Source organism: Diospyros lotus, chromosome 15, assembly GCF_014633365.1.
Source record: "Diospyros lotus cultivar Yz01 chromosome 15, ASM1463336v1, whole genome shotgun sequence".
Lineage (NCBI taxonomy): Eukaryota > Viridiplantae > Streptophyta > Magnoliopsida > Ericales > Ebenaceae > Diospyros > Diospyros lotus.
Window position 1 is genome coordinate 2,394,979 of NC_068352.1, and position 14,063 is coordinate 2,409,041.

Below are 14,063 nucleotides of genomic sequence, written 5' to 3' on the forward strand. Positions count from 1 at the left end.
TAGGTATCGGCGGGTTTGCGCGAAGACCCCCACCTGTGCCCCTAAAGGTGTTCTCGTTTTGCAGGCCACTCAGTCATCAAAAGCCACTCGATCATCAAGGGCCACTCGTTTATCAAGGGCCACTCATTCATTAGAGCCACTCGGTCACCAAGGGCCACCAGATCATTGAGACCCATGTGATCATCCAGACCCACGTGATCATCTGACCCAACCGTTTATCAGACCCTCTCAATCACCAAGACACAACACATTCGTGATAAGACATGAATGAGACTTCTGTGATCAACCACGCACCGGATATTTTCTCACAAAATAAATAAATAAAAAAATTATTGTATTTTGATAACAACACTACATTTTCGATATTTTTTTAATATTATGAAACGATATCAAAATATTTTTAAATTTACAAAAATAGATCAAATATATATTTTTAACTATTTTTGAAGTTTTAGAAACGGAAACATTTTAGATACACCAAAATAACGTCTCCAAAACGTTTTCGTGTTGTATTTAGTATCATAGTAATATAAAATACATATATATATATATTAATGTATAAGTATCATTAAAAATATGATGACCGAGCGTCGAAATAACAGTGTCCAATAATAATAAGGTGGGCGCGGGGAGGTTTGAGATAGAGTAAACACAACCGCCCAAAAGTGGACCAAAAAGTTATAGATTTGGGTTTGGGTTGGCTCCTCAATCTTCTTTATCTTTACTTCAACGGCGGTGCAATGCTTTGCCTTTGTCAGGAGTGGATGTGTGACCAGCAAGCAACGCCATTAAAGCGCCTGCGTGGTCTTCCCTCTCTTTCTCCCTTTCTTTAAGTTAGTTCATCACTTTGAGCACTGTATGGAAATAAAAATAAAAAATTAATATATTTTTAAAAACATAAAAAATGGAAGCTCACAAATCAAAAAATATAGTAGTCTTTTTGAATATTTAAGTAAATATAAATACAAATTACTTCTATTTTTAAGATAGTCATGAAATAGAAACATATTTTTAATATTTTTTTAATATTATAAAATGACCTCAAATATTTTAAAATAAAAAATATTTTGAAAATACTAAATCGACACTGTAAATAAAAAATTATAGCGAGGCTGCATTGGTGAGGCAAAATAATTGGCGGCCGTCCGAGGTTGGCCACTTTGGGGCGAAAAGCAAGAGGGGCAGGCGGCCTGCGCTGGCCGTCGCTTCATCTGAGTGGGCCACTTGGGCTTCGCTTTCACAGCCTGCGAGCCATACAAAGACGACAAGATTCACCATTCGACAGCCGAAATGTTCGTTGCAGGGCGTTGCCGCAGCTAAAAGTGAAAACCTTATCTCTCCATGTCCAGATTCGACTCTTCTCAATTGATTTACCTAATTTTGAGTAGGGACACTGGTCGGAATGGACTAAAAAAATCTGATTTGATTCGAGATTAAAAAATTAGTTTCAATCTAGCCCGGTTCGATCTTTATTTTAGACTAAAAATTAAATAAATAATAATAATAATAATAATAATATGAAAACTTGAATGATATTATTAAAATCAATATTAAAATCATACTTGATGATGGTTTTTGGGACCGACCACCACGTGCCACTTCTGCGAATGGATCTCGAGAATCGAACCTCAGACTTGGCGATGTCGGATCTCGGTGATAGAGCCTGCAAGACAACGGAATGGCGGGGCTAGGGTCCCCCGGAGTGGACTCCGACACTCAAATCAGTAAAATAAATGCAAGTTATAATAAATGTGAGAGCTGTGAAACTTTTTATACCTGATGAGGACCGGCCCGGATCTTTCAAACTCCGCACAAGATTGTTGACTTGCCACGTGTCAGCCTCTTGGGTAATTCATGTGGCGAGCGAGGCCATCAGTGTATAGAGGTATTCTTGTAATTTTAGATAGTGCCACATAAATACTTTTTTTTAAACGAAGACTCATCTATTTATAGAATAACGTGAAAATTTGTGATAAGTATTCATGGTATTTCGAAATCTATTAAAATTAAAATTTTTATGAATAATATTTATTCTTTTTGTATAATTCTTGGAAATTTTTTTAAATGGTAGAGTTATTTTGTTTGTACTGTATTCAAAGGCTTCCATGACACACGTTCTTATATGCTAATTGGACAGGTCTTGTTCTTATTCAGTTCACTCGAAGGCCAGACTCATTTGATTCAACCAATTCAATGATTCTAATTTTAAGTGGCCGCGGTGCTAAAATTATAAAAATGCCCTCGTTAGGTTGCTTGCATTTATGCATTTTTCACGCGTGGTTGGCCGAAACGTGCGCCTTGCGGTACTGACGACGGCGCAATTTAGCAACTGTTTGGAGATGGCCAATTCTCGTTTAAAGCACCAGAAAGATATCAATAAACAAACTGCCCGATTCTTTATTTATTAGAAATGCTATTTTAAAGCTTAAGTTTGATATTTTATATCTTCAGATTGATATAATATATAATATAAAATATTAATATAGATTATTTTTACTTTGTGTCCAAAAAAAGTAAAGGCAAGACTAAGATAGGTTTTGCTCCCAGAGCATAGCTTCGCTGGCAAAGAAAGTATATTTTGGGGTGTTGCTCTTTGAGCCTCTAAATTTAATGTTCGACCCTGCTCGAGGGAGAAACTCAGCAATCAAAGTGATTTTAAAAGTTAAAAATCACTTGTCATCCTCACATTTGCGGCGGGACTAGGGATCGAACTAGTCGTTGAGTCCTCTAATTTACATCTCTTGTTGATATCGTGGGGTCGAATAATAGGGACGTTTGTGATTATGCGTTAACCAAAAAAATAGGTTTAAGAGAAAGAAATGCAAAAAAAAAAAAAAAGAGTCAGCTGACCTTCTTGATAGAATAGTCTTTGAGGGACTTTTCTAGAAACCACTGTTACGTACTCGTATGGAGGGGTGGAGCCAAAATTTTAATTTAGTGAGGGTGAAGTTAAATACAAAAAATTTAATTTAAAAAATAAGGTATTAATGATAACATTAAAATACAAAATTTTTTTACAAGTTGGAATAAATTGTCTTGATTTTTTATGTAGAAATGTATGATTTTGAGATGATTTTTTAGAAATCGTCTTGATTTCTAATTGGATTTTTTACTCCTAATCTTTCTCATTTACAAAATATTTTATGATTTGATTTTATGTGCTTACTAACCTTTTCTCGACACTGACAAAGAATATTTTGTGAGTTTATCTTGACATCTTCAAGCAAGTTTTGATTTGTTGAGTTTTTTCAGTCTTGTTTTCTGTTTTAAGCTTATTGTTGAAGATGGTAATAGGTTTTTCATTTATCTATTTACATATTTATTTTGATAAATTTTTAAATAAGTTTTATGTCTATATCTTCATTTTATATTTATTTTAATTTTTAATAGATAATTGAGATTTCTCAATTACATATTTATTTTAATAAATATTTAAACAACTCTTATGCTTATATCTTAATTTTTATATTTATTTTAATTTTAAATAATTAATTGCGACTCATCCCTAATCCATTGTCATCTTTGCCTATCATTAGGCTATCAATTGTGTCTATCTTGTCATCTTCAACATCTTGCTTAGAGAGAGATAAATGATTTCTAATTAATTTTATTTACTTGCTTATTTTAATTAATTTTTAATATATCTTATATCTAAATCTTTATCTTTATACTTTTTTTAAAGACATATTTATTGGAACTTTCTAAATCTTAGCAAATCTAATTATTTTGCTAAGAGTAAGATGGACAAATTATTATTCTAAGAAATCACATTCAAAATATTCACATTTTTAAAATACTAAACTAGCAAAGAAATTATATAGAAAGTTTTACGATGGTATTAAAATATGATTAAGGTTTTGTTAGGTATTATTTTTGGTGGAGTTTAAATTTATGGATGTTTTTTAAAAAGCAGCTTATAAAAAGTTATTTGAGTGTTTAATTTATTAATATAAAATATTATTTTTTAAAAATATTTAAAAACCCAAAATTTTTTTGGCCCACTAGGGCCAGTTGCCCCCATTGATCCTCATGTGGCTACGTTCTTGCCTTTATGAGACCTTCTCGGGCAAGACGGATCTAAGAATTGGAACTTAGAGATTGAAAATTAAGAAAACCAATATAACGAGGAAAAGAGAGAAAATGGAAAGGAACTGATGGATGGATTTAAGTATCGGGTCAATTCAATTTTTTTTGATTTGGACCAAATTATGGCCTTGGTTTAGAATAACATATTCAAATTGGGGTTTGAGGAACATGGAATGGTTAAAAGAAATAAGGGCTGACAATTCAAAAACTAAAAATAATAATAATAATTTATATGGATTTAGGCTGAGGTTGGCACGGGTTGAAGCTCAGTTCAACCTTTCCCCAAATCTATCTCTGTCCTTGGGGATCCTCCCAAGAGCCTTTCTAGGGTACCCTGAGAACTTCTCTCAGATTTAAGAATATTTTAACAAACGTCCAATATTTTTACATGGAAATTCGGAATAGATGATTCCGAAATATATGAATACTTTTTAACTTGTCAATTTTAATCTTTATAAATAAAAAGTAATTCTTACAATCGATATATGACTAAAACTTTTTTCAAATTATATTTCTCTTAATTATATATACTTTTTTGGAGAGATTAACTTAAGATAAATAGAATAAAAGAATAAATAGGGTCAAGATAATTCCCTAAATTGATATTCTCTAATTAGTGAGGTACTGATCTATCAGGTAGTCACCTCCATCTTCCCCAGTTTTTATCCCTTACCCACCATGAGGTCCCTTCATTGGATGACCTAAGACATAGCCCTATTAAAGCAAAGAATTAAAAAGTTTCTAATTAACTTTTTAATTTTTTTAAAATAATTATAATCGCAAAGTTGACAAGAAAATGATTTGACTTAGTTATTGTATTATCGAATTAGTTGGGTATTATCTATAAGAGAACACAAAGTTATTCCTATTATTACTATATTCCTCAGCTTTTAGAGTGCGATTTTGTGCACTCTATTTAATGGGGTAACTTTACACTTATTAGTCTTATCGTCGAGGAAGGGGGAACTGACCCCCTCTTTTTTTTCATCTCCTCTTTCCTCTTCCTTCTTCCCTAACAATTCTCTCGTCGCTTCCTTCCTTCGCTTATCTCGTTGCTTCTCGCACGTTGGTCACCATTGCATGCAACCTTCATTTTTTCTCATCTCCTCACTCTTTTCTTCTTTTCCAACAACCCTTTCATCGCCTTTCTCTCACTGTCTCCTCATCTCACAGATTGTCTCGGAGAGGAAGTATGCAATGGTGAGGCGATATAAGATAGAGAGGATGTAGCAACAGCAATGAGGTAACGAGGTGATGCGAGGCAACAAGGATGTAGTGGCAGCGGCGAAGCAACGAGCAGAGTAAGGAAAGAGTAGAGAGGAGAGAAAAGAAAAAGAAAGTGAGAGGGAATGAGACGGGATGGGTTGGGGAGAGGGGAAAGAAATGCCCAAAATAATTTTTTTACCCCCAAATTAACAAGGTGAAAAGTTACTTCCATTAAATAGCGTGCACAAAATCGCATTCCAGCTTTTACCCCAAAACCCATGGTAAGGGTCCAATTGGGTGGCCAATGTGGCAGTTGACTTGACGTTAGGGGTTTCTTTCACATTGGTAGACCTAAGGCATGCCTTGATTCACGTGTTATTGATATATGATTTTTAGAGTCGTGTTAATTACATTTGAATAATTTTTTGAACCCATTAACCTACTATAAAAGTACAAAATATTCAGTAATTTTTTTTTAATTTTTCTATAATAATTATAATATCAAATTTTGACAAAATTTTAATCCATATTTAAGAATTTGTATGCAAAGTCTCTTTTAACTTTATTCTAGCTTAATAGTTTATTAAGAACCTTTTTTGAGTTTATAACATAGTTATGATTAAAAAATTATTAATTAGTCAAATTTATACAGCTATTATTAGATCAAAAATCAAGTAAAAGTTATATCCGAAAGTTAAAGCTTGATTATGACATTGAAAATTATATATCTATTCTATAATATAAAAAATTTGATGCATGAAAACACCAAAACGTTATTGTTTCGACATTTTTGAAACATTTTCTATCTCAAAACATCAAGAAACACGTTTTTAACTATTTTTTGTATTTTGAAAAATGTTTTGAAATTATTTTATAATATTAAAAAAATATTAAAAATATGTTTTTATTTCAGAAACGAATTAAAGACTGTTGGGTCGAGACACTTCTCAGCCAAAAACTCAGAACAACAAACGAAATAGAGCCAATCAACATTCACAAAGGCTTCAATATTGTAAGAATGCACATAAACAAGAAACGAAATAAAGCAAAGAGAGAATGCAAATTTTTTTTATCGTAGTTCACCCGTTAAAGAGGGCTACGTCCACGTTGAGCTCCGACAAAGAAAGCTCACTGTACTATCGAAATAAAATCGATTACAGCCTTAATGTACAAACTCACTCTCAAATCTCACTGTACAAAACAACTCTCAACTTAAATCGGCCCCATATCCACAAATCTACAAGTTAGAGGCACAAACCCTAGAGAGAAATAAAACAATTGTAAGAACTATACAGAGAGAATGAAACTAGAGAAATGAGCAGAACAAACCCTAAATGAAGCTGATAATCGGAGGCTGTGCATTCCACATCTCGAGGTGACTGTAGATGATATAAAGAGGACACAAGCAGTGCGAATTACATCATATAAGACACAGCAGAGCATCGACGATCAGGGAAGATGCAGGCTAAAAGACAAGGTGAAACACGCCAAATGAAACGACAGGGGGTTGTCGTTTTGGCCCTCCACTCAGGGCCCAAAATGCTGCCATTTTGGGCAGCCATGAGGGTTGCCAAAAGACCCTCTTGCCCCTCCGCAAAATGCTACCGTTTGAAGCTTTACTTAAATACAATAAAGACGGAAACGATTTTTTCTCTACTTTCCTGACAACTATGTTGACAACAAAAATAACTTATGTTTATGTTTGTTAAATGAGAGATATGATTTATTTTTATATTTTATTGAATAATTATTTTTTTTATAATTTTTTATATTAAAATTTATATTTACAAAAAAATCCATATATTTCTTCTTATTTACACGTTTTCCTTACATTTTTATTTTTTACTTTTTCAAAAAATGCTGTCTTCGCATTTTTATTTCATGTTATATTCTTCAGTTTCCATGCAAACTAATATATAAAAACACAATCTTTTGGTATTATGAAATTCTGTTAAGTAAATTGAATTCCCAAAATACCTTTTATTTATTTTGTTTATAGAAATTAAAAATAGCCATGCCAACAAGATCAACTAGACAATTAAAATAAATTTAAAAATAATTTTCCCACTTCACTAAGACACTTTCACATTTAAATTTTAGGTAAAAAAATTGAAATCTTATTGTCGAAGCTCATCAAATGAACATTTATCTATTTTTTTTAATTTCTTATTTACACGTGCACAAGACGACCATCCCTCTATATAAGATAAATAAAACTTAATAGTTTAGTATTTTTTTAATTAATTTTCTTTTTTTTCTTTCTTCTCTCAATTTTTCATATTTGGTTGATTTCAAGTCTCCAAGCAACCATTATGAACCAAAAGACATATATATCCCAAATGTGCTCAAGAGTTCGTTGAACCCAAAAATTAACCTGAACCAAGGTGATTGGATCGAATTAATTTCTAATTTTAGTCCAACTACAAGTTTAAATATGGGTCTGATTATAATTAATTTAGTTTTTGGATTAAGAATTTAAGATCAATGAACCAAATTGAAATTCCCTTCCTTAGCCCAAGGCAATATGGAATTAAATTAAATTGTGTTTTTTTCAAAATTACTTCTTTAAAGTGCTATTATGTTACTTGGCGGGTAACAATATATTGTTGCCTGTTACTCGATGCAGGCTTGTGGGTGTATCCCCTCTAGGGCTCACACCCCCCCTCTTAATTTACTCACGTTGAGCAAATATTATGTTATTCGACGAGGACAACATAATAACGCGCTATTTTTTTATGCCAAAAGTTTAGGGTTTAAGATTTCTTTAATTTTGAAATAGATGATATCTATTTTTTTCTTTTGAGTAATATGAAAACTAATAAAAACATGCAAAGATAGGAGGGGGGGGGGTGACTATGGCTAAAAAATATATATAAAAAAATACAACTTTTGAGTCCAGGACCCAAAAGGCCTCCGTGGGGTTGGGGGAAGGGGGTGCATGTAGGAATGGAGGTTCTGCCATGGACATGCCGTGGACAAGGAGTTATGCCCAATACGTGGGGTAGCTCATGGGCTTGCCTAGCCTGACTCAACTTAGCCCATCCATTTATATGGGTCTATTAGAGCCCAGCATTTTTGGGCCCGTGACAACGGCTTGTGTAAGGGCTTTACTCAGTTGGGCTTGTGGGTCCATAGGCCGGCTCATGGGCTCAACCTGTTTGCTCTGATTGAAACCTGATTTTATAAAAATAGTAAAATTATAAATAATGCAATTTTGAATTTGAATTTTTGATATTTAATTTAAGAAATCCAATACTTTAAAAACTATATAAATAATGTTACAAATTCACAATGACAATCAATAAATTTTAAATAATTTATATCTCATACACAATTTTATACCTTTTACAAAAAAAGAAATTATATATATCTCATATACAAAAGGTCATAATTAATCATTTATTTTTTTAAATTTATAAATAAATATATATTTCATACACAACCTTCAGAGTTCAAATTTGAAATATGAAGTATTTTTTATAACTTTCAAATATATAGAAGAATAGTATTCAAAGTGGAATTATATTACTTGAAACCATATTAAAAGCTTAAAAGTCTCAATTTTCAAACTTTTAAATTCTAAATTTTAATGTTTTAGTTTTTATTTCAAAAGTACAGTTTACATATTAAAAAATATTTCTACATCTCGTATATTAATTAAATAAATATATATTTATAACATTACTTTTAAAATAATTTAAAAATCCTTCAGCCCTAAGCAAGTTCACGGGTCAAGCTAGACCCTAGGTTTGGCTAATGAGCGGAGCTTACCTGACTTGTTTATATAGGGTCAAACGATAGACTCAACTCATTTGATATGCCAACTCCGAAGGAGAAGAATAAGGCAAGGATGCCAAGACTCTAAGGTTTCGGCGAGAGAGTAGATTAATTTTTTTATATAAAAATATCAAAATTAATATTCTTTAGAGTTTCTCTACGTTTGAATCACTTAGCTTTTTCAATGCAATAACCTTCAATCCCAAGAGTTCGACTTACTGTCTTTATATATATATATATATATATTGACAGATCTTTGTTGTTCGCTCGATTCGATCTACCTCAATGGATCTTTTTAGCAGGTGGTTTGCTCCTCCCTTTGTTGCTTGAAACCATCCTTGATTATTCAAATCAGTCAAAAACGAGTTAATGTGTAATACCTTAGGAGCTCAAAGAAGAGTAGTATATATCGAGGATAAGTAAGGAAGGAAATAATATCACCCGGATACATTTTGAACTGAATGCAGGCAAAGAACTTCAGGATTAAACGTGCTTGACCTAGGGTAATCCAAGAATGGGTGACCCCCTCTGGGAAGTTCGTGTTGGCTTATCAGGGTAAGTTGTTCCGATTCTTCTTATCGCTCGATGCAGGATGTTACAGGTGGTATCAGAGTCGACCCTTGGAGAAGGCGGTTCAATGAGGGCGAGGAGTGGCGCCGGGGCGCGAGACCTAATCAAGGAGCGACTCCTGATAGGCTTCTAGGATGACAGCCTCCAAATGGAAAAAGGTCTGGGACCAGTTGTAAGGTCGCATGACGAGAACGTCATGTGCTTAAGGGGGGAGAATGTAATATCTCGGGAGTCCAAAGAAGAGTAGTATATATCGAGATAAGTAAGGAAGGAAACAACACCAATTGGATACCTTTTGAGCTGAATGCAAGGCAAAGAACTCCAGAGTTAAGCGTGCCTGACCTGAGGTAATCCAAGGATGGGTGATTCCCCTGGGAAGTTTGTGTAGGCCCATTAGGATAAGTTGTTCCGGTCCTTCTTATCGCTCGATGCGGGATATTACATAATGAGATCGATAAAGTTTATTTAAAGTGATCTAATTAAATATTTTGAATTTAAATCTATCTTGATATTTAATTATATGTGATATTAAACGGTGTAAAGAACTTGTAAGTTATTGGGGGTAGCAAATCCCATTCAGAATTTAGTTTTACCCCATTGAAGACTTACGTACAATTATTGAAGAGGGAGGGAGAGCATTTAGATGGAACACATGAATCTTCCTGTGTCGATTCAATAATCTATCAATACCCACCAATATATAGTTCATCTAAAGGAAGATTCTAATGGCTGGGTGAATCTTCTTGTGTCGATTCAATAATCTATCTATACCCACCGATGGTTCGTCTAAAAGAAGATTTTAATGGCTGCGGAACCTGTATTTCTCTGACATTTTTTTAATTGTGTGTTCTATTTTTCTGTTTTGAATTAACATTTTACATCCAATAACATATGCACAGTAGACTGAAAACCTCTTGGGCTATCTCCTTGCCTTTCTTTGAAGCCATTCCAATTTATATTTATTGTAAGCTATCTACGTTATGGTAGCCCCATCGTCCTTATAGCGGGGGAATTGGCTTTATCAAACCCCTTTGTAAATAGGAATTTTGTTTAATTTTTCATTTGAAGCAAACCAATAGTTGATCAATTCAACCAATTGCACTTGGTAATAGAGGAGCCAGCTAACTTAATGGATTGTTTTGGAGGGTAACGCATGCATGTGAGTTCATGCGAAATTCTTGGGAAAATCATGGCCCAATTTGACCTTAATATATATGTGTGCGCGTGAGTGTGTGAAAGCTAGCAAGGCTTTTCAATTTCTTGCATATCAAACAACCTAGCTACATATAGCTAGCTAGTTCCTGGTTACCTAGAATAGTGTTTATGAATAGTGTTTTTCAAGTCTTCCAAAAGATATATAAAACAACCAAGTTATGACCAAATCACGAAGTTAATTAATCGTTTTTGAGTTTCCTTTCTAGCCATTTAATATATATAGGTCCCAGACATTGATTCAAAATCAAACTCAATATCATAGTCGAATAGAATTAATAGGGTTTACACACATGGTGCGAGAAAATGCAAAGCCTGAAATGGGTTCGATTTAAGACCCAATATAATTATTCATTAATATATCCATCCTAAATTATAAAACGACAATTACGGATGAAAAAACAAACTCTGCATGCAATTTTATTTTATTTATTTGTTTACTAATTTATGTTCAGAACAGGAAAGAAATTCAAATTCCCTTCCACTACACAAATACACACACAAAAAAGGAAATGGTCGCAATTAAGTTGCAAAATAAACTCTCTCTAATGGACAATATTTTAATTATTATTAATACATATTTATTTGAATTGATGTCTCTTTCATATATAGCAATCAAACAGTAAATTGTGTGTGTATATATATGTATGTATATAATTAAACATAGAACTGTGAACCACCAATGTGGCATTTTATTTGGTATATGAATATATAATTCAATCTATAAACCTCATCACCTTTTCGAAATTAGAATTTTTTTTAAGAGAGAGAGAAAGGAGATGAAAATGAAATAACTTCTACGTGCATGCATGCAACTTTCACATGCATGTAAGAGTACGTATTTATCGTTCTTCTCCCTTTTCCTTTCGACAAACCCTAGCGATGGATTGCACTAGGGGTAGTCGCACATTCCATAAATGCAGAGCAAACCCTTCTCGCACCTGTTATTACACCTGCCGCAGTGGCGCTTGTCGTAGGGCAAGTACACGCACTGCCCCCGGCAGCAATCCTCGGGGAAGGGACACTTGTTCTTGCAGGCGCCGCAATTGTGGTGGTCGGTGGCCAGGTCGACGCATTTGTTGTTGCAGCAGGTGGAGTTGTAGCCGTAGTCTTGGAGATGGCAGACCTCGTGGTCCTTGTGGCAGTGGTCGGCGGCTCTGGGGTTCTTATTCTCGACCAGGAATCGGCTCACCCTCTTCGCCGGCAAAGCCGGCGTCTTCTCCAGAGAGTGATCAATACTGTGATTCAGAGATGGTTTCTGGTCGCGTTCTTCGTGCCCGAAATATGTTGTGCCCAGAGTGACGATTGAGGCCGCGGCCATGGCTATCATGATGATTGCTGTAATGGGCTTCATGGTTAATTAATTTGGCTACAGAGAGAGAGAGAGAGAGAGAGAGAGATGGGGGGGGGGGGGGGGGGTAGGGAGATGGAGAGGGAGAGATTATTTATAATGGAGAGGGAGTTGACGCGGAAAAGAAGGGGGTATGGTGGTGGGGGGGGGGGGTGTATTGGGATGTGCTGCGAAGAGTGTGGTCCAATTCTTAGGGTTGAGTTCATGACAAAATACTGTCAATGGCTGCCTTGCCTTAGTTGCAGGTCTCTCTCTCTCTCTCTCTCTCTCTCTCTCTCTCTCTCTCTCTCTTCATATATGTATGTATCTTGCCTTTTCATCACCAAAAAGGGTAGTTTCTAGTTTTTGATCATTAACATAGGAGAACAAGTTTGATCAACCTAGTTATCGATAAGATCATACATAAAAATTTATAGAAAATTCAACATTGAAAAGTTTGTGTGATTGGCTTTAATGTCTATATTTTGTAGTTTTGCAAAGAAGTTATAAACTCTCTTAACAACGATTTAGTATGAACAGAAAAGAAAAACATGCCAAAGCTCAATACCTTGCATAACTATTCGTGCACACTTTTAAAAATCTAGTTATATTCATTTGATTACATTATCTTATAAGTTATTGGTGATTTTGGTGTGATCGACCAACAATTGAATTAGGGGTTTTTATTTATATGCCACAATTATGAGGTAATATTAATCGAGCATTAGAGCATTATAAATCAATAATTATATGAAACTAAATGTATTTAAAAATTTCTAGAGTTTATAGCAATGTGAATAATTAACAAAACATAAAGAGAATAAAAACATAAAATGTAATTATTACAGATATCTCTACCCACTCCGAATTGTTTTCTTTTCATTTTTCTAGGTCAACATTAAAGAGAGTAGTCTAGCTAAGGGCATTTCAAAAACCAAATGCTAACAAAGCGGCCAACATTTTGAACTAATTAACAAAAGAGACTAGATCATATGCTTAGTTCATCATAGGAATATAGGGCATACTAATTGTGTAGCACAACACAAGATCCAACCATTAGGCAAACATCAAAAACTTTGATTTCCAAGCATGTCAACAACCCACAAAGCTTGAAAAAATATCCATAAGAGGGAGTCGCAAAGAACTCCAAGGTCCCTAAACAGGGATGATAATGACCTAAAAAGGTCTGCACTCTTTCAAAGAGGCAAATGTGGTACAAACTCGGTAGTTGGTTTTGTAGAAAACATAATGTGATAAGTGTATGCTTAAGTTACTTTATTCATTATTTGTTTAAAAGTGACCAAATGAAAGTATCACACAATGGCTGATTAATTAGATCATGTCTTGGGAGAAAGTTGCATATTCGTTATCATATTTTTCTTATATTTTGTTGACTTAAGAAAAATTGTGTAGACATATAGATGAAAAATATAGTTATTTATGTGTATTAGTTCAAATTAGATTGTTCAACGCCAGAAGAAGGTCCTATGAGTAGTTATTCCTAATTTAATTTGTTAACCCTCAATTGGCATCGATTTGTTCTAGTATCAAGATAGTTTGAGTAGTGTACCAATAATCAATGGGTTCGTAACTAAACTCTTATGCCATATTTTCATAGCCAATTTTTTTTCTTGGATGTAATAATAAGATCAATTTTACCAACTTTAAAAAAGGTAAAATTTCACAAATCACCCATAAAATTTGACTTAATTGCATTGACTGCCCATGTTTTTTCAAAAATGATACTGACCTCCCTCGCTATTAAAAACTGCATCAATTTGACAGATTTTACCCCTTTATTTAAACCACTGCTCTTTTTCTCTTTCCTCTTTGCTACCCTTTTCGATCTCATCTTGTTGCTATTTTCGTTGAACTTTTCACT

The 14,063-nt window shown here is 33.9% G+C and overlaps 1 protein-coding gene across 1 annotated transcript; it reads right to left on the bottom strand.

Moving 5' to 3' along the window:
* Nucleotides 1-11,374: 11,374 nt before the first annotated feature.
* LOC127792509 (stigma-specific STIG1-like protein 2) lies at nt 11,375-12,233 on the bottom strand. Its single transcript, XM_052323018.1, has one exon. The coding sequence runs from the start codon at nt 12,203-12,205 to the stop codon at nt 11,744-11,746; it is 462 nt and encodes a 153-aa protein (XP_052178978.1). The 5' UTR covers nt 12,206-12,233; the 3' UTR covers nt 11,375-11,743.
* Between the last annotated feature and the right edge of the window lie 1,830 nt (nt 12,234-14,063).

Excerpts from the sequence above, each read along its gene's own strand:
- LOC127792509 (XM_052323018.1), bottom strand. The coding sequence starts at position 12,205 with ATGAAGCCCATTACAGCAATCATCATGATAGCCATGGCCGCGGCCTCA.